Source organism: Furipterus horrens, unplaced genomic scaffold, assembly GCF_987537825.1.
Source record: "Furipterus horrens unplaced genomic scaffold, mFurHor1.1.pri manual_scaffold_1, whole genome shotgun sequence".
Lineage (NCBI taxonomy): Eukaryota > Metazoa > Chordata > Mammalia > Chiroptera > Furipteridae > Furipterus > Furipterus horrens.
The window spans coordinates 122,375,891-122,401,713 of NW_028327171.1; the positions used below are offsets into that span (position 1 = coordinate 122,375,891).

At 41.8% G+C, this 25,823-nt stretch overlaps 2 protein-coding genes and 1 non-coding gene across 9 annotated transcripts in view; 1 reads left to right on the forward strand and 2 right to left on the reverse strand.

The window, feature by feature from the left end:
- Nucleotides 1-4,368: 4,368 nt before the first annotated feature.
- On the reverse strand, nt 4,369-9,515 carry DBI (diazepam binding inhibitor, acyl-CoA binding protein). Its single transcript, XM_090279366.1, has 4 exons — nt 9,371-9,515; nt 8,216-8,333; nt 6,082-6,144; nt 4,369-4,656 (listed from the first exon to the last, which is right to left on the reverse strand). The coding sequence occupies exons 1-4, from the start codon at nt 9,377-9,379 to the stop codon at nt 4,583-4,585; spliced, it is 264 nt and encodes an 87-aa protein (XP_090135492.1). The 5' UTR covers nt 9,380-9,515; the 3' UTR covers nt 4,369-4,582.
- Nucleotides 9,516-10,059: 544 nt separating this feature from the next.
- The window catches only part of CUNH2orf76 (chromosome unknown C2orf76 homolog), a 106,710-nt gene continuing 90,946 nt past the window's right edge, over nt 10,060-25,823 (forward strand). The window contains exons 1-4 of one of the 7 annotated variants that reach the window (XM_090279350.1): nt 10,060-10,210; nt 12,316-12,386; nt 14,153-14,206; nt 14,578-14,604. The gene's annotated coding sequence lies outside the window, so the exon portion shown is untranslated. Of the gene's footprint in view, nt 10,211-12,315; nt 12,387-14,152; nt 14,207-14,577; nt 14,638-25,823 lie in introns of all 7 variants that reach the window. The other 6 variants (XM_090279343.1, XM_090279347.1, XM_090279336.1 and 3 more) reach the window with 6 other exon arrangements.
- LOC150021868 (U6 spliceosomal RNA) lies at nt 15,406-15,512 on the reverse strand. Its single transcript, XR_016513411.1, has one exon. It is a non-coding gene; the product is annotated as a U6 spliceosomal RNA (small nuclear RNA).

A 25,823-nucleotide genomic window follows, 5' to 3' on the forward strand; every position in this document is an offset into this window, starting at 1 on the left:
CTGGAATTCAGAGGGAGTTAGTCAGAGTAAGTCTGTGCATGGGCCCTTTAAGAGGAACTGCATGAAATTCCAGAAGCCCTTTGTCTCACTGAACCACAATCCTTGCTGGTTTTTAAAGCTAGAAGTTATGGGGACTTGTCTTCCCACCACTGGAACCCTTAGCTGAGGAGCATATTGTGGGGCTGAGACACCTTGCTCCTAAGGGAGGACCTCCGAAGCCAAGATATCCATCCCAATTTTTATCTTTCACATGTGGGTGTGGGACCAGCATGTTCCGCATCTCCACCCCTCCTACTGGTCTTGATGTGGCTTCTTCTTTAAATCCTTAGATGTACGATTTTTGTTCAGCTAGATTTCAGGTAATTATGAATGATGGTTATTCTGTAGTTTAGTTGTAATTTTGATGTGGTTGTGGGAGGATTTGAGTACTGCATTTACCTATTTCACCATCTTGACTGGAAGCCTTCCCTAAAATTTTCATGTTGGGATCCTCAGGAAAAATCATCTCTCTTACACACTTTGTTTCTGATGGGCTAATTCCCCAAGAATAGGAGAGGGGGAATTGTTCTTCAAAAGAAGGGATGCTAGTCCAGTCATCCCTTCTTAAACCACCCACGCACAACTTCCCAGCCTGATTTCCATCAAACCAACCATCCTTAGAACTTTCTCTTCCCTTTCCTGCAGCTTTCTTTCTTACCTGCACTGGGTACATGACCTTCTGTTCAACCCCATTTCGTTGATGAAGAAACTACGGCTTACAGAATTGACATGATAACTTGCCCCATGTCTTTGTAACATGGGCAGTGGCCTTTCCATGTCCTCCCAACTGTTTGGTTTCTGATCTACAGCACTGGTTCCCAGACTTTTGGACCTAGGAACTACTTTGGTGTGGGGAGAACATCCTAGGAAAACCCATGCTTATTTGCATGGATGACCTCCAAATTATGGGAGCACTGACAAGGTGGGGAGCAGCACTTAGTGTCCCTGGGGCAGGACCTGTGCGGATGATGGGGAGGGAAGTCCTGAGGTTGAGGATACACGCTAAGAAAGACCTGCAGGTTGCTAGCTAGTTGCTGTTTGCTAGGTATTGTGCAAAGCACTTTACTCATCAACCCATTTTCCACATGAAGTGTGGCTCTAAGAAGATATGTGATTGAGCACCTGAGAAGCTGAAGTGAGATTCAAAGTGACATCTGTCACCAAAGCCAGACTGGCTGTAAAAAGTACCACAGGGATGTTGTGGGTATCTTATAGAGGAGAGGGTGAAGACTGTGCCCTACCCTGCTCCTCATTGCCTCATTTGTCCTCAAATAACACCCTATGAAATACCCCTGGGCTATATGTGGACATCTACAAAAGCCATAGGAGCAGGCCCAGCCCCTGAGGCTGCTGGGGGTATAATCTCAGAACACCACACCAGTGTTACTTCCTGAGAAACTGGTACTACTGCTTTACATTTAGTGGAGACCTCCCAAACCTGGCAGAGCCTCAGAACCACCTCAGGCACTTAAAAAAGTACAGCTCATCTGGGCTCCACTCCGGCCTTGGAGATGTGACCTGTTTTTCTGAGCCACTCTTCAGAGAAGTAGCTGCACAGCAGGCAAGGAATTTCATAGCATCTTATGCTAGTCCAGTGAGATGGGGGTCACTCTTGTCATCTGACTGACAGGGGAAGTACAGAGCTGAGTGGCAGCCAGTGGTCACTAGAGGGAACGTGACAGAAAGGAGTGAGCAGGGCTTTTCTGACCAGAGAGCCCTGAATTTGGATCCACTCACACCGCAGGAATCTTACTTTCCATATTTAAGTAATGAGCACAGTAGTCCCCATTACACAACAATGAGGGGTAGTGGCACCTCAAGACACTGCAGGATTAAATTAGAGAACAAAAGCAAAGAACCTGAATGGGAGCCCAGCCGCTCAGGTTCTCAGCAAATGAAGGCCATTAATTAGAGGTCACACCAGAGGTGGGCAGATGGGCCTTGGATCTAGGCCTTTTTGCCCCCACAGTGGTTCTCTCCCGTCTGCATCCACAAGAGAACTGCTGAGTTGTCATAATACAGTCTTAGCACAGTCACTGCTGAGCACCAGAGAGCGCTGCCTTTATCAGGGCTTCCTTAGGGAGAGGCTCATTCTTCTTGGATTCTGTCCTGCAGTGAGGCGGTGACACAGTGCCTGAGCACGCATCTGCCAACTAGAAATAGGGCAGAATGCTGGGAAGGTGCTTGTCCTGTCCACACCGCCTCGTGTTACCAAAAGAGTGATAACTTACTCCTGGACTTGGTCCTTGACTCTGATAGATATTGCAAGGGATGCTGTCAGGGACAAGAGTTGGTTTGAAAGTTGGTGGGAGAGCCCTGGCTGGTGTGGCTCAGTGGATTGAGTGCCGGCTTTTAGTGAGGGCGCATGCCTGGGTTACAGGCCAGGTCCTCAGATGGGGGTGTGCGAGAGGGAACCAGTCAATGTATCTCTTGCGCATCGGTTTCTCTCCCTTCCCCTCTTTCTAAAAATAAATAAAATCTTAAAAAACAAAGAAGGGTTGGTGGGAGAAAAACTTCTGATAAAGTGCCACACACAGGGCACCCACTCTCTGCCAGGAGCTTCTCACATAATCTCATTTAATGTTCACTTCAACCCTCTGGGGAGGTGTACTAGGCACCTAGAGCCAGGTCTGTTTGGACTTCATTTAAGGTTGTTTTTCTTTTGGTTCACTCTCAAAAAAGCCAATAACTGAGCAAAGATGATCCAGATATGGGTACGTATCTGCCTTCTGCCTCTGTTGGTGCTTAGAGGTGGCTGTGAGGTAGCAGGAGAGGACTGTAGCCTTCCTGCCTCATAAGCCCTCAGTTGTATCAGTGCTGAGGAAAGACTATCTCCCACATGGATGACACTGCTACAGTATTCCCTCACTTATCGCAGGTATTACTTTCTAGACCCCCCTGTGAAGTAGGAACCTTACATTTATTCTACACTCTTAAACCTACGTAACTTTAACAATATACATATACAGTACCGCAAAATCCACGGTATAGTGGAAAATCCGCGATAAATAATTAAATATAATATTTGAAAAAATCCCGCGATACAGTGAGGTTGCGATAAGTGAACCACGATATAGAGAGGGACTACTGTACTTAGAAAGTCACCTCACTTGGGTCTCATGTGGGGTTTTGGACCTTGACCCCTGTGTTTCGTTGGAGCAACCTTCCTGTTTACACCTGGGCTGCCAGGCCTGATTTTCCATGGGCAGGCTGAGCTGGACTGGAAGAATCACTGTTCTCAACAGCTGTTGACTATGTATGTACTTCCCAGTGAATACCCATCACCCTTGGTCAAATTCTGTACTTTGCAACTTTGTTATCAACACTTTGCACTACCTAGGCCCATTTTACATGGAAGGTATGCCATACTACCGCCATCCCAGTTGCCCTTCTTGCTGTCCCTTTCCCCCACTACAGTGCCAGTCATGCGTGAGAGGCCACCTTGGAAGGAACGGGTTCCCAAACCAGGGCGATCTGCACATGAATGCTGGTTCTTAGCTTACGAATGATCTTGGGCAAGTCATTCTAACCCTCAGACCTCACTGTTCTTCTGGGGTGAGTTGAACTATGTCTAGGACAGAGCACAGGATTTAGAGGGAACTGAGAGCTGCCTGGCTTCAGAGACCTTCTCCTTAATGCCTTTCAGCTTTAACATCTTCACCTGCAAAATGGGAAAAGTATCTCCCTTGTAGGTCTGTGGAAGTGACTAACAGGGAACAGCTGGCAAGGAGGGTCTGACAGCTATCTCATTTTTCTTCTTTTTTACTTTTCAACAAACTACCTCCTCCAGGGCTAAGCTCCAGTCTTTCTTCTTTACAGCTTAACCTCTTTCCCTCCCTGGGTCCTCATCTCCCTTCCCTTGTTCATTTCTGCCTGCCCAGCTATCTGTGGCCAACCTTCCCTTGGGCCTGCAGGAATACCCCACGGCAGATGCAGACTTCATTCCTTGCTCCTTTGCTCTGGGACTGTGGACTGGTTGGACCTGAGACAAACCTCAGGCACTTGTCAGTCCTGCCTTCCTCAGAGCACCACGCCAGCAATGTTTCTGACAGAGAACTTAAGTACCTGTACACCGAAGTGTCCGCCAGCCTGCCTGATGGGTGTGGCTAGAACGGGAATGGAGAAGGAAGTGGGAAAGGCTGCTGCTATAATCCTTTTCCTCCCCACAGGAGGTGAGTGCACTCCAGGCCCTGAACAGGTGGGATCGCCAGCCTCACACTCCCTGCAGAGGACAAGAGCTCAAACACTTCTAAAATCTTTTGAAAAAGAGACTGAGGAAGTGACATTGGGACATAGTAAATTATTTCAAGAAACCAGATTACCAAAGACTTAAAGTAACAAATGTAGTTTTAATTGACCTAGTGATAAAAACTACTCAGCAAGGTCAGTAACCATTTCAGCTCCTTAATATATTAGAGCCATATCCTGGACAGTGTTCAGGAAGAGGGTTGGTTCTATTATCTTACTCCATCCACAGTATTAGAAAAAGAAGGGATGATCATCAGTTTAGATGAAATGCATGGCTGGCAGCCAGACCTAGACCCTAGATTCCATACTTCTTCTTCAGCTCTCCTACTTTGTCGATGTAAGCTTTCATGGCGTCTTCCTTGGAAGTCCCTGTAAGAAATCAACAGACTGTCAGAGAGGTGGCATGGCAGTAACGCAGCAGCCTCGGAGCCCCTAGACAGCCCTCCTTTAAAGCTCCAAGGCTCAGTTTCTCACTGGTAGAGTTGGGGGGTGGGGGTGGGGTTCCTACTACCGACACTTCAGAGACCTGGCTAGGATTTGACTTGAAGTACTCAAGAAGCCTGGCCCACAGTGAATGCTCCATAAAGCACTGAACCAATGTGTGTGTGGCTGTCCTGAGGCCTGGCCATGAGTCTCGCACTGTTGGGAGTGGTTAGCCTAAGCCTTGGGAGAAAGGTTGGGCCCTCCAGACAGGCAAGAAAGCCTATTGTGGGGAGTCACAGTGGCTTTACTGGTCCTGCCAACGCTTATGGTTGGCTTTGACCTACAATGTATTTCTCTGTTGGGTTCTTAAGCTGGTAGTGAAACAGCAAAGCTAGGTGCCCTTCTCTCCAGAAAGAAGCTATGAGAAAAGTTTTGAGAACTCTGAGCAAAAACAGCTGCCTCTCGGAGGAGAATGAGGCAAATTTTTGCCTTCCTGCTGCTGCATAAGAGACACTGACTGTATCCCTCAGAGACAGTAACACCTACTTCTCTGGGTTTCACAGTGAAGGAGAGATATCTGCTGGGAATCAGAGTGCATCTGAAGCACTAGAGAGTACATGGGGCCTCAGGATGGTATGGAAATGCCCAATGAAAATGGACAGACATTCCTATTCCAGTTATTTGCAAATCCTAGGAGTTTTTTATTGTATTCTGGTCCTTTTTTGAATTCAAGGGTTTCTCATTTGCAGAAAGACAGAGGGCCTATTGAGAAACTAGCTAGTAAGAACACAAAAGCTGGCAGGCACTTTAGTGCCAACTTTTAGGTCTTGCTGCCGCAGGTGGCACGTGATTAAGTCGGAGCTGAGACACTTCTTGGCTGCTGTTGCTTAGCATATAATAGCTCCATTCACTGATCCTATGAGTGCCAGAAGCTTGCCATGCATTAGCTCATTCCTTTCTCTTTTGTGCCTTTGTGGCTGGAAGGGACTGAGGAGGGCTGCTTGGGCTATGGGGTCACTGCCTGGCTTTGTGGGAGAGAGGGATGTGGGGGCAGAAAACCACTTCTTATTCTGAATATATATAAAGTCCTTGCCGACTATATCACCTTCCAATCTGTTTCACAGTGGCCTGGTCCCTGTCCCTCCTCTCCAGATGATACAACTGCTTGGAGATGGTGCTTTTGGAAAAGGCATTAATGATATTAGGAGAAAAAGTAGGTGGCCCAGTTTTTTTCCATTCTGACACAGGTCAAGCTGGTTTCTAGCATGTACCTCATCCACTTTGTTTTCTCTCCTCACTCCTTGCACTCCATAACCAAGAGTATTTCATTACTGGGCTTCACAAATGAGAGAAACTGATTAGAACAATTACCTTTCAGCTCATTCCAGGCATCCCACTTGGCCTTGCCTTTGAGGTCCAACATCCCAGGACGTTCTTCAACAAGAAAAGGGAAAACATTAGATCTCCTTCAAGTTCTAATGGAAAACTTTTTCAACTTTCTTGCTAAGAAAGCCATCTTTTATTACACCTATCCCTTCTACACTCTGTTATGAAGTTAAACAGGCCTAGAACAGTGTACAGAAATGCAAACTTAAAATCTAGAGAAAGAGGAAAACTGTTTTCACTATTAAGAGAGTCCTTGTCTTCTAAGTTAAATAACTCCAAAAGTTCTTTAAAAAACTGTATTATACTGTAATTGAAACCAAGCAAAACAAACAAACAAAAACAAGTACTACATCCATGCACATGGCTTAAAATCCAAATGCTACAAAGGGAAACAGTATAGTTTCCCTCCCACCTCATTTCTATATCCCATGCATTGTTGTTTTCAGTTTTCAGGGTGTTCTTTTCTGTGAACTGTATGTTCACATCCTTGCCCCATTTTCTTACCAAAATGTCAGTCTATTTCTTGTTGATTTGTGGGAGTTTTATTTCCCCCTGGGGGCATTTTCTTTCTTTTTTTTCAAGTTATACCATGATTTTATGCTTACAGACTTGTTATCAGTTGCAATTGGGAAAGGCACTCACTGCTTCCCTGTTGACCTATTTTTCTGGCAATGCTGGGAACAAAGACAAGGGGAACAATCACACTGCTTGCAGCCTGTACTGCTGTGTCAGAGGAACATCATGTCTTCCTAAGTGCTCTCAGGGATGCATTCCCAGGATACATGTGAGAAATTGCACCTGCAGTCATCAACCAAATCCTAAAGCAGCATACCCCAACAGCCCTTCTGCAATGATAGAAATGTACACTTGCACTGTCCAACTCAGGGGCCATTTGTCACTTGTGTAACTGAGCTCCTAGAACGGTGGCTTGTGCGAGTGAAGACTGAACTTTTGATTTAATTTAAATTAATTATTTATTTTAGTTTACATTTAGATAACCATATGTGGCTAGTGGCTACTGTATTGGCCTGTTGAGTCTTAGAGTGTGCTGATACCTGCCTGATCAGGAAGCGACAGATTCCCAAGCCAGTCTACCTATCCTCCTGTGAAAACAGGGCAGGGACAGTCTCTGTGAAAAATACTGCTTGGTTGAAGAATATCTCAGCCCCCATGCCCACCCCCACTTCATCTATCCTTCCCCTTCCCAGGAGGATACAAAACTTATAAACCAGAGTGAAACTCACCTTCACCATAAGAACTTTTTCAACTTAGTCCTTCCCAAGTTTGATTTCACTTTGCCCCAGATTCATACCTCTGGGCACCTTCTGTATCTAGCTGGCTGGCAGCCAGCCCACATGCTCCACCCCAACTGCAGTGGAATCAGGGGCCATGCTCACCCTCCTGAACAGAGATGGGTAGAGGTGACCTCCCTTCTGTGGGGCCATGGCCACCACCTCTGAGTCCTTGCATGGACCGAATTGTGCTGTTGCCTTAGTATACACTCGTGTTTCAGAGACTTTGGGGGCAGAGTGAAAATTGGCCAAGGCAGAAAAGACCATATCACGGAATGTGGTAGTTCAAACAATGGCCTCAAAATCTGCACCAAGATTTTTTGATAGGGAATGGTCATCAAGAACTGTTTCAATCAAAATGCTCTAACCTGCTCTAGGAAGCCAGTTGCTTCTCTGCTCCTGATTTAGGCTTGGCCCCACTGACAAGTGCTCTGAGACTGATCTTGCCTACCTAGGGCAGAAGCAGTATGTTTCAACAAAGCTACTACTGAACTGAGAGTTTGGCCTTTGCTTCCTCCCAAGTAGGTGAGAAATGCTCTTGATAATCAGTAAAGTTCTTCCAAAACTAGGATTTGAATTCTGCTACCTGAACTACCAAAAACCAAGAAGAGTACAGAGTGAGTAAACCTGATCCAGGAACATGTCTCTAGGGAAACTTTCCCAGCTTCAGTCCTTGGAACATCATGAAAAATTCCCATGCCCCATCCAAAGAGTAGGACCTTGGGGGTTCCGAGTGAGGTTCCCACAGATTAAGAGTCCAGCACCAATCAGGGTTACTGTGTCAGCTTCGATGAACAGGGGGTCCTCCCAAACTCATCTCAGCGTACCTGTATTTACGTCACCCACAGTTGCTTGTTTGTAGTGGCTGTAGATGAACAGCATCTCATCATCTGCTGGCTTGGTCTTGAGGTGCTTAACTTCCTCAGCAGCTTTGTCAAACTCAGCCTAAATGCAAGGGAGAGAGGCCTGAATAGAGTTCAATAATGGGGATGGAGGAGTTGCAAAGGCAGCATTCCTGTAATGCTGGTGAGGAAAAGAGGCGCCCCCTCAAATGTCTCCCCTTATCTCCACAACAGGGCAGCTGGAAAGATTCAGCAAAACAAAGACAGGAAGCACATAGATTCACTTATTTGATCAACAGCTATGTAAAGGGGGGCTCTCACTATAACAGGTGTCAGGGACTGGAAATACAGTGGTGAAGGAGACAGGCTAAGGCTGCCTTCAATGGGAGTGGACTGGGCAGGAAAAGCAGTGTGGCCAACTGCCTGGCCACTACCAGGTCACACTGGGAAAGGCTGGGACCCCAGTGAAGCCCTGATCTGTGGACACGGGTGGCACACGTGCTTGAAACAGCTGAGAAGGGGACAGGGTATAAGTACAGCAGGGGCAGCTGCCTGAGTTCGTTGGGCCCCTTCCTCTGGCTTCCAGCGCCAACCTCTGCCCCAGTGCCGAGGAGCCAAAGGTCGCCCCAAACAGCTCGGTCTCGGAAAAGCGTCTACAGTCAAGGGAGGGAAAGGCCTCCGGGTCACCTCCCTGGCGCACCCTCCCCTTCCGCAGGCCAGACACGGGGCCCCTGCTTCTCCTGACCTCCAAGCTCTCAGCCACTGCCTCCTTCCCGGCTTCCGCACTCTGCACGGCGCCCTTAATCCCGTGCAGTCCTCCTGGGTGGGAGTCTCGGTCCCCTTGCTCCTTCAATCCCTGCACCCCTCTGGTTTAACCTTTCTACCTCGGACCCTCGCCTGCTTTACCGCGAACTCTACTCAGTGGGCAATTCCCCAGCAGCTGCAGTTTGGATAGTGGTAATGGGAGCCCCAAACCAAAAAGTGCCGCTCACAGGCTCTGCCCAAAGAGCTGGGCATGGGTCCCGGAGGAAAAGCGAGGCCGGGGAAAAAGAGACCTTTCAGAGTTCTGCTGCGGGATAGTCCCGACAGCGGCTTCCCGCCCCGCTGCACTTGCGTGGCCAGGCTGGGCACGCGCGGTACCTGAGACATGCCGGCAGGGTTGGCCGCAAGGATTACAGGGAGCTGGCGGAGGCGGCGATGAGCAGAAAGGAGTAACTCAACACTCGACTGGCGGCGCCTTTAGAGGCGCAGTCGCAGGCCTCCCCAACTTGGCTCTGAGACTAACAGCCAGCCAACCAAAAGCCAGCTCGACGCGGGGCGTAGCCACCTTCTGCAGAGCGGCGGCCTCACCCCAACCCGCCCACGTGGGTGTGCTCGCGCAGGCGCACACAGGGAGCAGGGGTGGGCCGCGGAAGTAGGGCCCAAGTAGTGCAGACAGCGCTTTGACTCGATCGGGGTTCAATCCTAGCCTGTTGTGGGGAGTGGCCTATAGGGCCAAGGAGAGGGAGTTGAGGCTGAAGAGCAAAGATTTTAAAATTTGTTTCATTAAATCCCGTGCCCGGCGGGCGCGAAGAGACCGGAAGTTGCATCTCTGGATGAGTAACTGTTAAGGCTTGGGGAGTGCTGGGGGGTCCCCGCTCATCTTAGGAATCTAGAGGAGCTGCCTAGAGAATTGCGCGGTGATGGGGAGCTGAACTGGTCCCCAGAAAGGCGAAGCGAAGGCCTCGTCCCCTGAGCATTTAGCATTTGGCACGTTTACATGTGGCCGTAGTTTGCAGCCCTGTTCTCCTAGTGCCTTAAAGGTTGGGACAGAGTCTTACTACACATATCTTGACTTTTAACAAACTTGGCCCCGGGCCTGGTGCCCAGCAAACATCTCTTAGTGAATAACATTTTCATTCATTCACAAATACTTACTCCACTCTTGTCGGGAAACTCGCACTGTTCTCAGCCGTGGGGATTCAGCAGTGAACAAAACAGGTAAATTCTTGCATTCCTAGAACTTATATTGGAAATAATAGTTAAGTAAGTTATAGAGAAAGTTCGTTAGGGGATAGAGACTTGGAAGTTTACAGTTTTACATGGGAGGGGCGGGTGGGGGGTTAAGGGAAGGCAACATCTGAGAAAGACCATCAAGGAGACAGGAGAGCATTCCAGGCAGAAAATTAGTGTAAAAGGTGTGAGCAGGGAGTGAGGAAAGGAGTGAAAAGAGATGAGGCTGGAAAGTTAGGGAGATGGCAGGCTGATCAGATGATGCAGAACTTGACCTTTACAGGGACTAAGACTTAATTCTGAGAGAGATGGAAAGTCATAGACTTTTGAGCAGAGGATGATGAGACTGAGCAGGGCAGGTCTACACAAGGTTGTTACAGAGGCTGATGTTCTCCATGGGAACAGAAAGGAGCAGCACAGATGGATGGGAGAGTTTGAGGGTGATGGCTAAGAGACTGAAGAGAGAATTTCCTGGTGGTTACAAAGGAGTGGGTTAAGAGAGGGAATTGATGGAAAATTCTCTGCAGATCATTAAAAAGAGAAATCATTCCTTTCTAATTCCTAATTTATGATAAGAGGGCTGGACTACAAATCTTTCCCTGTTTACAACTGTAGGTGTTTAGAAAGAAAGGCCAAGTGAAAGCTTTCAGAAGTAACTTAATGTAGGTCAGGCTTTATGGGAGGAAGTGGAGTTACAATAACAAGGAACAAATATAGAGTCTTCAGTCTGAATAATTCTGTTTGAGAATGCAAAATCAAACCAATTAAGAAAAATCTTGGAGTTTAATTTGGAGAGATTACATTTGAACTCTAAGAAATGTACTTTTCTTCCAAAATGACACTTTGGAGCTGTTTTTTCTCTCCAAGGCCCAGATAAATTTAAAGCCTGGATTCATTTTTTGCTTCATCATTGGTGTGTGGAGCTTCCTTTATGGAAATTCAGATTATTGCCTGTGTGGGTCAGATTTTTAGTTAACTGTATCTGCTAGGCAGTAGCTTTTAACATTAGATTATTGTGTTCGGCATTTTTTAAAAACTAGGTACTTACAATAATGTAATTTTAAAAATGTGTCTTAACCCTGGCTGGTGTGGCTCAATGGATTGAGCATCAGCCTTCGAACCAAGTGTCGCTGGTTCGATTCCCAGTCAGGGCACATAAATAGGTTGCACGTCAGGTCCCCACTTGGGGGCGCGAGTGAGAGGCAACCACAGGGTGCTGTTTCTCTTCCTATCTTTCTCCTTTCCCCTCTCTCTGAACATAAATAAACAAATAAATTTAAAAAAAAGTGCCTTAAAGCCCCAACTGGTGTGGCTCAGCGGGTTGGGCATCTTCCCGAAAACTGGAAAGGTCACAGGTTCTGTTCTTGGTCAGAGCAGATGCCTGGATTGTGGGTCAGGTCTCCAGTGGGAGCATGCGAGAGGCACCCAGTTAATGTTTCTCTCAAACATTGATGTTTTTCTACCTTTCTTTTTCCCACACTTTCCCTCTCTCTAAACATAAATAAAATCTTAAAAAATAAAATTAAAATGTTCCTTAAAGATTGGTTGGTGTGATTGAGCTTTGATTGGAGTTAAACATCATAGAAAGCAAATTAATATTTTATCTTGGCAGTCTCCAATTTAAGTGAGGTTGATTTGTTGGTTGCCTGTTTAGGATCTATCTCACTTTCTAAAAAAAAAAAAAAAATTTCCACAAGGTGGTTTTGTGCCCAGGTAAGTCTACAAAAGTCGCTGAAAGCAACTGAGGTTTGGAACTATATAAGATTGTGGATCCCAGGAATCAAGGTGCTAAGTGATCTTGACAACGAGGAGAAGTGTCTTTTCCTTTTTATGGGACCTGCCCTAGGCCAAGTTTTGAAATACCTGAAGGCATGCTCTTTGGCCTACTTCCTGCTTCCTTCCCTCACTTCTCAGTGACCCAGTTTTGATCATTTTCACCAATGGAAATGCTGCCTTAAGCCCTCCATTTACCAATTCTAATCTAGGAATTGGAATGGCATTCAGCTTTTAACCTAGAAATGGTAACAAGCCAGCATGTGGGATTTAATTTTTTTTTTTTAATCCTCACCCGAAGATATGTTTATTGATTTTAGAGAGAAACAGATAGACATCCATCAGTTGCCTCCTGTATGCACCCCGACGGGGTATCAAACCTGCAGCCAAGGTATGTGCCCTGACTGGGAATTGAACCCGCAGTCTTTTGGTGTATGGAATGATGCTCCAGCCAACTGAACCACCCAGCCAGGGCTGGGATTTAATTTTTAAAAATAAATTTTAGAGTATATTTGGGGCCAATAAATTACATGCATTTTTAATTCTATATTTTGACAGTTTTAGAAAGGAAGTTGCTCTTCATATCTGGAGAAAGTGCAAGTTCCTCAGCTCTGTTTATAGCCTTGTTAGCAACTGTCACACTTTGTAATTTTATTTACAGTTACTTTTATTTCAGTTTATTCTTCTGTCTTAGCCCCCTGTCTCCAAGTGCCTGGCACTTCTTAGGCACTCAACTAATGGCAATTGAATGAATGAGTGCTTTTCTATCTGTGAAATGTATTCCTTCTGATTAGCAGTGAACTTGAAAAGGAACTAGTCAGACTAGAACTGAGTGTGAAACTGGGCTAAAGTATTAAGTTGGCCAAAAATTTGTTACTTTTTCCCCTTACCATGGCTCTAGTAGTGCTTAGTTTTCTTTAACCTCATTTGAAACAATTTTGTTAAGACTGTATTGTGACAGCTGTCATATCATTGTGCATTTAAAAAAAACATCAAAATTGGTGAATTTCTGTGCAGCCATTTTAATATTAAAGATGGAAGAAGATATACAACATTTTCAGCATATTATGCTTTATTAGTTCAAGAAAGGTAAAAATGCAACTGAAACACAAAAAAAGATTTATACGGTATATGGAGAAGGTGCTGTGATTGATCGAACGTATCAAAGGTGGTTTGCGAAGTTTGTTGGTACCTTTGACATTTCGGCCAAATAATTCTTTGCGGTGTGGCTGTCTTATCAATTGGAAGATGTTTAGCAGTGCCTCTGGCCTCTACCCACAAGAAGCCAAGAGCTGGAGATAGCTGACGTACTCAAAATATCCAAATCAACAAAGTTATTGGTGAAAATGAAAAATGTCTCATTTATTTTATGAGAAAAACTAAATGGACTTTTTGGCTAACCCAATAGATGAACTCTGGTGCAAGGCTCCTGTAATCTCTCTGTAGAGATTTCCCAGCCTTGGAAACAGAACACTTGAAATGTTAAGGGAAGATAAGGAACCTGATGAGCCAGTCAGGCCTAATCAACCTCTCCCAATTAGTAGAGAGACTGTTGTCATAATAACAGCTTGCCCTCACATTCCTGGGATACCAGTTTCGACTACTCAGAGGCTTCACTTCGTGGGTCTCAATATAAAGTCAGTCAGTCAAAAGTGGTGAAAGCAGTTCTTGCCCACTGGGTGTGGATAGTAGTTTAATATTAGGTTTCTTGTTATAAACTAAATCTCTAATTTCTGGAAGTAACCTATCATTAAAAAATGGACTACAGTTACAGGAAAGCTTTACTAGAAGGTACAGGTTAGAATATTAACAAATGATGAGTTACATTCATTTGGTATTTATTTTCCAGTTTCTTGGAATGTGACTCCCAGGAAAACTGGGAGGGGACTAGTATGTTATAAAGGAAGGGAGGCACTTGGGAAATGTTTCTGGGAAAGAAATGGGGAGAGGTGGGCAGAGTTGGAAGTCTCGGTTTTATGAAACCTGAGGGAGTTAAGAGCTGAGGGGGTAGGATAAGAATACAGCATAACTTTTCTTTGTCTCTCCCTCCCTCAATCCCTCCTATTTCTTCTCTTTTGTCTTTACCTTTTCTGATAGCATAACTGTAGTGAGAGGAGGCCTTAACTAGTCCCTCTGCTTTGCCATTCTCTGCTTCAGGTGTTCATATTCAGAGGAATTGCAGCAAGTTGGATGTAAGAGAAGAGTGAGCACGTGAGTGTGTGTGACATGTGTGTATGATCTCCATTCCTCTCACTTGTTTCTGCCTAGACAACGTGGTGGGGTGGTGGTTTGGGCTGAGGTGAGCCTTAGACACCAGAGCTCGGAAGCAGGGGGTTCTGTTGGGGAAGAGATTTATACCGGCTGGGAGTATGGAAGAGAAGACTTACTTTAGAATTACTTAAACATAAGTTGGTCATATACTGGTCAGGTGCTGCCTGTTTTCTGTTTAGAAATTCTTACGATTATGGGCAGGAATAAAGAAGCACCTTATGTTATCTTGAGTTCAGTACTGCAGTTCTTTATCAACATCAGAAAGTGTAAACTCTCTTCTGAATTTGCATTGTCTTTGCTTGTTTCTTTAGCTCCTAGTTACACATGACGAGCACTTGGTAAGTACTTTGGAACTCGTTCGGTTTCTAGCGGTGAGTTTCCTAGTGCCTATCAACAAGAAAATTAGAAATATTAAAATTGGTTGACAAATCCTTTAGCTGATAATCCCATGGAGACAAATGCCATTTAAAAACATTTTTTTATTTTGAGATAATGTCATTAAAAACCCCTAATTTTTATTTTGAGATAATTGTAGACTCGTGTGCAGTTATTAAATAACAGATTCCTTGAATCCTTTACCCATTTTCTCGCAACGGTAACATTTTGCAAAACTATAATGACGCATACCACCATCAGTACATTGACTTCGGTATATTTAAGATAAAGAACATTTTCATCAAGGATCCCTCATATTATCCTGTGATTGCCACAACCACTTGCCTCCTGCCTTTACCCCCTCCTTAGCCTTTTTTAAAAAGTATATTTTATTGGTTATGTTGTTACATTAGTCCCAATTTTTTGCCCTTTGCTCCCCTCTGCCCAGTACCGCTTTTCCCTCTAGCAATCCCACCACCCTTAGTTCATGTCCATGGGTCATGCATATAAGTTCCTTGGCTTCACCCTTTCCTATATTATTATTTTTATTTCTTTTTTTAAAAGGTATTTTATTAATTATATTGTTACAATAGTTCCAATTTTTTCCCCTTTGCTCCCCTCCACCCAGCATCCTTCTCCCCCAGCAATCCCCACCCAAGTCCATGCCCATGAGTCGTACATACAAGCTCTCCCGCTTCACCCTTTCATATATTATTCTTTTTTAAATAAATAAATAAGTAAATAAATAATTATTTTAACAATAAAAAAATATGGAACGCTTCACGAATTTGCATGCCATACTTGTGCAGGGGCCATGCTAATCTTCTCTATATTGATCCAATTTTAGTATATGTGCTGCCGAAGTGAGCATCCTATATTATTCTTAACTTCCCCCTGTCTATTTAGTACTAGCTAATTATACTTCTTAATCCCTGCACCATTTCCCCATTTCTCTCCCTCCCTCTCCCAGCTGATAATTCTCCAAATGATCCCCATTCCTATGATTCTGTTCCTATTCTGGTTTGCTTAGTTTTTGTTTTTATTTTTTAGATCCAGTTGTTGATGGGTGTGAGTTTGTTGTCATTTTAATGTTCATAATTTTGATCTTCTTTTTCTTAAATAAGTCCCTTTGACATTTCATATAATAATGGCTTAGTGATGATGAACTCCTTTAGCTTTACATGGTCTGGGAAGCACTTTATCTGCCCTTCCATTCTAAATGATAGCTCTGCTGGATAGAGTAATCTTGGTTGTAAGTTCTTGCTTTCATCACCTTGAATACTTCTTGCCAGCCCCTTCTTGCCTGCAAAATTTCTTCTGAGAAGTCAGCTGATAGTCTTATAGGAATTCCTTTGTAGGTAACTCCTTTCTTTTCTCTTGCTGCTTTTAAGGTTCTTTCTTTATCTTGAACCTTTGGCATTTTAGTTATGATGTGTCTTGGTGTGGTCCTTTTTGGATCTAGCTTGTTTGGGACTCTCTGTGCTTCCCGGACTTCTATGTCTATTTCCTTTGCCATATTTGGTGAGTTTTCCTTCATTATTTTTTCACATAAGCTTTCAATTCCTTGCTCTTCCTCTTCTCCTACTGGCATCCTTATGGTTTGGATGTTGGTACGTTTAAAGTTGTCTCAGATGTACCTAAGCCTCTTCTCATTCTTTTCAATTCTTGCTTCCTCATTCTGCACTGGTTGGCTCTTTTTTTCTTCCTTTTGTTCCAAATCATTGATTTGAACCCTGGTTTCCTTCCCTTCACCATTGGTTTTGTGTGGATTTTCCATCGTTTCATTTAGCATAGCCTTTACTTCTTCCCTTATGCATTTGCCAAACTCAAGCGTATCTGTCAAGCTTGTGAGCATCTTTATCACTAGTTATGAACTCTGCATCTGTTAGGTTGGTTATCTCCTCGTCTGTTAGGTAGGCTGTCTCCTCATCGCTTAGTTGTCCCAATGGAACCTTGATCTGTTCCGCCTTTTGGGCCATACTTCTCTGTCTCCTCCTCTTGTCAGGCTCCTGTGTTTGTTTTTGTCTGTGTCCTAGGTAGAGTTGTTGCACCTGTTACGTTGTAAGGGGCGGAGCCTTAGGTATTCGTCAGTACAGGGTGACCCGTTTCACCACGTTGAAACGGTGCTGTATGTGGGGGAGAGGTCTGAGAGGGAACTTGCCCCTTTTCCAGGCACTTCTCCCACTTCTGTATTGGACTGGTGCCTCTCTAGCTGCTGCCCTGGCTGTCGTTCCCAGACTGGGTGGGTCTGTGGACATTCTAGGACCATGGGGGCCCTTTAAATAGTGGATTCTGCTGAAAGACCAGTAGTTTCTACCCACGCCCCAACCCCCACTGGTTTGCACAGTCAGAAGCAATGAGGCTTTATTGTCCCTGGCACTGGAACCGTGAGCTGCATGGTCTGGTCTGGTGCTGGGAGCACTCCCCAGGTGTCCCTCCTGACTTTAAAATGTATGACTGTGCTTTCCACTGGCCTGTGGCTGCCACCGCTACTGCCACCACCACCACACAGTGTCCTTGCCACCCCGGCTCCGCCCCTCCTACTTGTCTGGATGAGTTTTTCTTCTTTATATCTTTGTTTGTTGGACTTCCATGGAGCTTGATTTTCTGGAACTTATGGTTGTCTCTAGTTTTGAGGAAGTTGTATTCCTTCTTAGTTGTGGAGGGAGACGCAGTATGTCTTTCTAGGCCTCCATCTTGGCCGGAAGTCCAGCTTCTTTTTTAAATTCTCACCTGAGGATATGTTCATTGATTTATTGACTTTCAAGAGACAGGAAGGGAGAGAGAGAGACATTGATCATTGCCTTCTATACTATATGCACCTGTTCCGAGGATTAAAACCACAACCTAGGTATGTGCCTGCATGGATGTTTGAACCTGCAGATTTGAGTGTATAGGATGATGCTCCAACCAATTTAGTCTGCCAACCAGGGCCCTCCTTAGCTCTTAGAAACCAGAAATTTGTTCTCTATTTCTATAATTTTGTCATCTCTACAATGTTATCTAGGTAAATCATATCGTTTGCAACCTTTGGGATTCGCTTTCTCACTCAGTGTAATTCTCTGGTTATTTATCCAGGTTGTTGTGTGTACCAATAATTTGTTCATTTTTATTGCTGAGTAGTATTATACCATCATATTATGGACTAGTTTGTTTAATCATTTACCTGTTGAAGGACATCTGTATTGTTTTCACCTTTTAGCTATTACCAATAAAGCTGCTGCTAGTCACTTATGTAAAGATTTTAATGTGAACGTACATTTTTAAATTTAATCTTTATTTATTTCCATTACCGTTTAGTCTCTTTATACCACCCTTACCCAGTAATCATCACACTGTTGTCCATGTCCATGAGCCCTTTTCATTTTTGTTCAATCCCTCCATCTTCTAACTTCCCTTCACCCTTAGCTGTCATCCTGCTCTCTGTATCAGTCTGTCCCCGTTTTCCTAGTTAGTTCAGTGTGTTCATTAGATCACACATATGAGTGAAATCACATGGTATTTGTCTTTCTCTGACTGGTTTATTTCACTTAGCATAATGTTGTTCAGGTCCATCCATACTGTTGCAAATGGTAAAATTTTTGTCTTTTCTACAGCCAAGTAGTATTCTACTGTGTAAATGTCCCATAGTTGTTTTATCTACTTATGTGCTGATAGACATTTGGTCTGCTTCCATGTCTTGTAAATAATGCTGCAATGAACACAGGGGTGCTTATGTTCTTTCAAATTAGTGTTTTAGGTTTCTTCAGGTATATTCCCAAAGTGGGATTGCTGAGTCAATAGACAGTTCCATTTTTAACTTTTTGAGATCTCTCCATATTGCTTTTTACAGTGACTGCACCAGTCTGCATTGCCACCAATAGTGCAAAAGGATTCCCCTTTTTCCACACCCTCACCAGCACTTGTTTGTTGATTTATTGATGATAGCCATTCTGACAAGTGTGAGATGATATCTCATTGTGGTTTTAATTTGCATTTCTTTGATGATTAGTAATGTTGAGCATGTTTTCATGTCTATTGGCCATCTGTATTTCCTCTGAAGAATTATCTGTTCATGTCTTTGCCCATTTTTTAATTAATTTTTTTTTTTTGGTGTTGAGTTTTGTGAGTTTTTTATAAATTTTGGATATTGATCCCCTATCAGATGTATTGGAGAATATGTTCTCCCATTCTCTGGGTTGTCTTTTTCTTTTGTTGATGATTTCCTTTGCTGTGCAAAAACTTTTTAGTTTGATGTAGTCCCACTTGTTTATTTTTCTTTCGTTTACCTTGCCTGGAAAGATATATCTGATAAAATATTGCCACGAGCAATGTCCAAGATTTTGCTGCCTTTTTTTTCTTCTGTGATTTTTATAGTTTTGGGTCCAACATTTAAGTCTTTGATCTGTTTTGAATTTATTCTTTTGTGTGTTGTAAGAAGGTGGTCTAGTTTCATTTATCTGTACATATCTATCTATTTTTAGCCCATTGTATGTGCTTGCTTCCTCTGTCAAATATTAATTGACTATAAAGGTGTGGGTTTATTTCTGGGCTCTCTATTCTGTTCCATTGATCTATGTGTCTGTTTTCCATGCCAGCAACATGCTGTTTTGATTACTATATTAGATAGCGTGATTCCTCCAACTTTGTTCTTCTTTCTCAGGATCTCTGTTGCTATGTGGGCCCTTTTGTGGTTCCTTACAAATTTTTGAAATATTTGTTCTAGTTCTGTGAAATACATCATTAGAGTCTTGATAGGAATTGCATTGAATTTATAGATTGTTTTGGATAGTATGGGCATTTTAATGATGTTGATTCTTTCTATCCATGAACATGGTATGTGCTTCCACTTATTTGTATCTTCTATTTCTTTCTTCAGTGTCTTATAATTTTCTGAATACAGGTTTTTTACATTCTTGGTTAGGTTTATTCCTAGATATTTTGTTCTTTTTGAAGCAGTTGTGAATAGCATTGTTTTCTTAATTTTGTTATTGGCATATGAAAATGCAACAGATTTCTGGATATTAATTTTGTTTCCTGCTACTTGGCTGAACTCATTTATCAATTCTGTAGTTGTGTAGTGGAGTCTTTGGGGTTTTCTAAGTGTAATATCATGTCATCAGCAAATAATGACAGTTTTACTTGTTCTTTTCCAGTTTGGATCCCTTTTATTTCTTCTTCTTGTCTGATTGCTGTGGCTTGGACTTCCAGTACTATGTTGAATCTTTAAGAGAGGTGAAAGCAGACATCCCTGTCTTGTTCATGATCTTAAGGAGAATGTTAGTAGTTTTTGCTTGTTGAGTATGATGCTGGCAGTGGGTTTGTCATATATGGCCTTTATTATGTTTAAGTATGTTCCCTCTAATCCTACTTTGCTGAGAGTTTTTATCATAAATGGATGCTGAATTTTATCAAATGCTTTTTATGTATCTATTGATAATGGTCATGTGGCTTTTATCCTTCATTTTGTTTATGTGATAAATCATATTTATTGATTTGCAGATGTTGTACCAATCTTGCTTACATTTCTGGAATAAATCCCATTTGATCATGGTGTATGATCTTTTGATGCATTGCTGTATTTGGTTTGATAATATTTTGTTGAGGATTTTAGCATCTAGGTTCATCAGGGATGTTGCCCTGTAATTTTCTTTCTTTGTGTCTTTATCTGGTTTTGGAATTAGGATAATTCTGGCTTCATAAAGTGAATTTGGAAGCCTTCCTTCCTCTTGAACTTTATGAAATAGTTTGAGAAGGGGAGGTGTTAGTTCTCAGAATGTTTGGTAAAATTACCTGTGAAGCCATCTGGTCCAGGGCTTTTGTTTGTTGCAAGTTTTTTGATTACCACTTCAATTTCACTAGGTGTACAGTAGTCCCTCTCTATATCGCAGTTCACTTATCGTAGCCTCACTGTACTGTGGGATTTTAAAAAATATTATATTTAATTATTTATCGCGGAGTTTTTGCTATATCGCAGGATTTTGTGGTACTGTATATGTATGTTGTTAAAGTTACATTGGTTTAAGAGTGTAGAATATGTTTAAGAACATCAATAGTGTTTATAAAAGTGTGGAAAAGGTAAATAAGGGTGTGGGAAAGGTTAATAAGGGACTGGGAATGGTTTATAAGTGTGTGGGAAGGGTTTATAAGACCTTAAAATTTATATAAATACTAAAATAAATGTAAGGTTCCTACTTCGCAGATTTTCATCTATCATGGGGAGAGGGGGGTCTAGAATGTAATACCCGCGATAAGTGAGGAAATACTGTAATCTGCCTATTCAGATTCTCTTATTCTTCCTGATTTAGTTTTGGAAGATTGTATGTTCCTAGGAATTTATACATTTAATCCATATTGTCCAATTTGTTGGCATATAGTTGTTCTAATGTTTTCTTAAAATCCTTTGTATTTCTTTGGTGTCAGTTGTACTTCTCTTTCATTTCTGCTTTTATTTATTTGGGTCCTCTCTCTTTTCTTGATGAGTATGTTTAAAGGTTTGTCAATTTTGTTTATCTTTTCAAAGAACCAGCTCTTGGATTTATTGATCTTTTATATAATTTTTTTAAGACTCTTATTCATTTATTTCTGCTCTGACCTTTATTATTTCTTTTTTTCTACTCTTTGGGCTTTGTTTGTTGTTCTTTTTCAAATGCCTTTAAGTGTGCAGTTAGATTGTTTATATGAAATTTTTCTTGCTTTTTGAGATAGGCCTGTCATTCTATGAATTTCCCTCTTAGGATTGCTTTTCCAGGGTCCTACAGAGTTTGGAATATTGTGTCCTCATTTTCATTTACTTCAAGGAATCTGATTTCTTCCTTAATATTATTGTCGACCCATTCATTGTTCAATAACCTGTTATTTAGCTTCCACATCTTTGCATGTTTTTCTGTGTTCTTCTTGTGATTGATTTCTGGGTTTATAGAATTGTTGTCAGAGAAGATGCTTGATATGATTTCAGTCTTCTTAAATTTATTGAGACTTGTTTTGTGTCCTAACATGTAGTCTATCCTAGAAAACATTCCATGTGCACTTGAAAAGTATGTATATTCTGCTGCTTTGGGATGAATTGCTCTGACGATATCAATTAAATCCATTTTTTCTGGTGTGTTGTTTAAGGCCTCTGTCTCCTTGATTTTCTGCCTGGAAGATTTATCCTTTGAAGTCGATATGGTTTTAAATCCCTGACTATGACTGTATTTTTATTGATCTCTCCCTTTATGTCTGTCAAGATTTGTTTCACATATTTAGTTGCTCCTATGTTGGGTGCATAAATGTTTACTAGGGTTATATCCTCTTGTTGGATTGTTCCCTTTGTCATTATATAGTGTCCTTCTTTGTCTCTTACCATATCCTTGGTTTTAAAGTCTATTTTGTTAGATATAAGCCCTGCTATCCCAGCTTTTCTTTCCCTTTCAGTTTGCATGAAATATCTTTTTCCAACCCTTTACCTTTAGCCTGTGTGTGTCTTTTGATCTGAAATGGGTCTCTTGGAGGCAGCATATATATATATATATATATATATATATATATATGTTTTTTATCCATTCAGCTACCCTATGTATTTTGGTAGAGGTTTTAAGCCTTTTATATTTAAGGTTTTTATTGATAGATATATATTTAGTGTCATTTTATTGTTAGACTATTTTCCTGTTTTTGTTTTCTTTCTTTCTCTTCTTCTTTTTATCCCTTCTTCCTCTTCCTTCTTCTTTCTTCTTCAAGCAATCCCTTTAAAATTTGTTGCAGTGCTGGTTTGGTGCTAACAAACTCCTTTAGTTTGCTGTTGTCTAGGAAGCTCCTTATTTCTCTTTTGATTTTAAATGATAGCCTTGCTGGGTGAGTTAGCCTTGGTTGTAGGTCCTTGCTTTTCTTCACCTTGAATATTTCATGCCACTCCCTTCTGGCCTGTAATGTTTCTGTTGTGAAATCAGATGACAGTCTAATTGGTGCTCCCTTGTAGGTAACTACCTGCTTTTCTCTTGTGGCTTTTAGGATTCTCTCCTTGTCTTTAAGTCTTGTCATTTTAATTATGATGTGTCTCTGTTTAAGCCTTTTTGGGTCCCACTTGTCTGAGACCTTATGAGCTTCCTGGACTTGTGTGTCTTTTTCCTTCACCAGATTAGGGAAGGTTTTCTATCATTATTTTTTCAAATAGGTTCTCAATCCCTTGCTCACTCTCTTCTTCTGGTAGTCCCATTATGTGGTTGTTGTTATACTTCATGTTGTCCAAAATGTTTCTTAAGCTTTCCTCATTTTTTTAATTCTTTTTTGTTTTCTGCTCTGTCTGGGTATTTTTTTCTACCTTGTCTTCCAAATCACTGATTCAGTCTTCTGCTTCATCTAACCTACTGTTTATTCCTTCCAGTGTATTATTTATTTCAGATATTGCATTCTTTATTTGTGACTGGTTTTTTTTTATGGCTTTTCTGTCTTTTTTCATGCTGTTAAGTATTCTTATAATCATTACTCTAAACTTTCTATCTGATAAATTGCTTGCCTTCATTTCATCTAGTTCTTCTGAAGAATTCTCTTGTTCTTGTTTTTTTTATTTGGGGACTATTTCTTTGTCTTCTCATTTTGGCTGCTTATTTGTATTTTCCACCTTAGTTATTAAACTAATCAGTTATATAACCTTAAGCTATAATCAGCAGCTCAGCTTAAGCACCACAAAGGGGCAGAGTAATTTCTGTTGGTTGGGCTATTTCTTCTCTTCAAATTGATGCCACTTGGAGAAGAGTGCTCTGCCTGAGAAAGATGGCTTCTGCTGTATGGGGAATGACTCAGCATAGGGATCCTGGTGGCTGTTCCTTCAGTTTTCTCCCAAGATCCACCATCCCCAGACTCTTTTCCAGCACCTCTAGTCCACTCTACTGGAGTCCAGGGTAATAAGTGGCTGCAAACCAGATTTAGTGTGTTGGCCCTTTAAGAGTCTCTCTGCATCTCTAGCAGTCTGTCCTCTGCTGACAGAAACCCCACAGCTTTTCACAGCTACATGATCTGAGTTCCTTTCTGGCTCTGGTGCTTTAGGCTGGGGAGTCCAGCTTGGGGTTTAGGCCCAACACTTATCAGGTGGAACCCCTTAGCTACTGAAATATCCCTCCAGAACTTCAGCTATTGACCTTGGAAACCCAGCTGGCCCTCTTGCACCTCCTCTGCACTCCCTACCAGTCTCATTGTGGTGAAGTGGTTTCTTCTGTCTGTCCTTGGTTATAAGGCTTCTCTTCAGCTAGTGTTCAGTTGGTTATTCAGGATGCTTTCTCTACAATTTATTTACAATTCTAGATTGGTCATGGGAGGAGGTTTGTGTAGCTTCTACTTATTCCTCCACAATCTTGTATCTCTCGTGAACATACATTTTCATTTTTCTGGGATAAATGCCCAGGAATGCACTTCTGTCCAATGTTTCGTTTTGTAAGAAACTGTCATTGTGGCTCTACCATTTTACATTCTTTCCAGCAGTGAATGAGAGATTCGGTTTCTCCACATCTGCATCAGCATTTAGTGTTATCACTATTTTTTATTTTAAGCATTATGATAGATGTCAGTATCTTGTGGTTTTAATTTCCATTTCATAATGGCTAATTATGTTGAACATCCTTTCATGTGCTTATTTACCATCTGTATATGTCTTCTGTGCAATGTCTTTCTGTGTCTTTTGCAGATGTCTTGCTTTTTTTAATGTTGAGTTTTAAGATTTCTTTATATATTCTAGATGCTAGTCCTTTGTGGGATGTGTGGTTTGCAGATCTTTGCTCCCGGTTTTTAGCTTGTCTTTTCATCCTCTTAACAGTCTTCACAGAGCATATGCTTCTAATTTTGATGAAATCTAGCTTACTACTTTTTCTTTTATGGATTATACTTTTGGTGTCAAATGTGATAACTCTTTGCCTTGCCTTGATCATGAAGATAATGAAGATTTTCTCCTTTTTTGGGGGGAGGAGTAAACGTTTTATGGTTTTGTGGTTTATAATTAACAATCTATTTTGAGTTAATTTTTGTATAAGGTGTAAGATTTAGGTTGAGTTCCTTTTTGTGTGTGTGTGCCGGACATTGAATTACTCAGCACCCATTTATTGAAAAGGTATCTGTTGAGCATATTTATGTGGTCTTTCTCTGGGTTCTCTATTCTGTTCTTTCAATCTGTGCATCCATTCCTCCACTGATACCACACAGTCCTGATTGCTGTAGTTATATAATGTCTTGAAATTGGGTAAATTGATTTCTCCTACTTTCTTTTTCTTTTTAACAATTACTTTAGCTATTCTAATTTCTTTACCTTTCCATATAAATTTTAGAGTAATCTTGTCTGTGTCTACAAAAGATCTTGCTGTGATTTTTATAGGAATTGTGTTAAATTTGTTATTGATTTGGGGAAATTGATACTTTCTACTGTATTGAGTGTTATAATTTATGTACACAGTATATTTCTCCATATATTTTGATCTTTGATTTTTTTACTTCAGGTCATAGTTTTCAGCATGTAAGTCCTGTGCATGTTTTGTTAGATTTACATCTAAATAAATATTTAAATAATTGCAAATGGTATTGTATTTTTAATTGTGTTGATGTGTTCATTGCTAGGATATAGAAATATCCTGGTTTTTGTATGTATTTATATGTTTTATGACTTTGCTGAAAGCACTTAGTTCAGAAGTTTTTGGTAGATTTCTTGGGATTTTTTTGTGTAGATAACCATATCATCTGCAAATAGATAATTTTATTTCTGATCTGTGTGCCTTTTATTTCCTTTTCTTATTGCATTGGCTAGACCTTCCACCACTATGTTGAATAGAAGTGATGAGAGTGGATATACTTGCCTTGTCCTGATCCTAGAAGGAAAGCATTCAGTCTTTCACCATTAAGTATAATGTTAGCTGTAGTTTTTCTGTTTCTTTGTTTTTGTTTTTTTAAACCTCACCTGAGGAGAGATACACTGATGTGAGAGAGAAACATCAATTGGTTGCCTTCTGTATGTGCTCCAACTCGGGGTTGAACCTGCAGCCTAGGAATGTGTTTTGACTGGGAGTTGAACCCTCAGCCTTTTGTTGTGTGGGCCAATGTGCCAACCAGCTGAGCCACCCGACTGGGCTATAGGTGTTTTTTGTAGATGTCTTTTATCAAGTTGAGGAAGTTCTCCCCTATTCCTATTTTTCTAAGATTTCTTATCATGAATAGATGTTGAAATTTATCAGATGCTTTTTTTGCA

What these genes read in the sequence shown, in the direction of transcription:
- DBI (XM_090279366.1), bottom strand. An exon ending in TGTGGGTGACGTAAATACAG is followed by an intron (nt 6,145 to 8,215) that starts GTACGCTGAGAT and finishes TTCTTGTTGAAG; the next exon opens with AACGTCCTGGGATGTTGGAC. An exon ending in TGCCTGGAATGAGCTGAAAG is followed by an intron (nt 4,657 to 6,081) that starts GTAATTGTTCTA and finishes GATTTCTTACAG; the next exon opens with GGACTTCCAAGGAAGACGCC.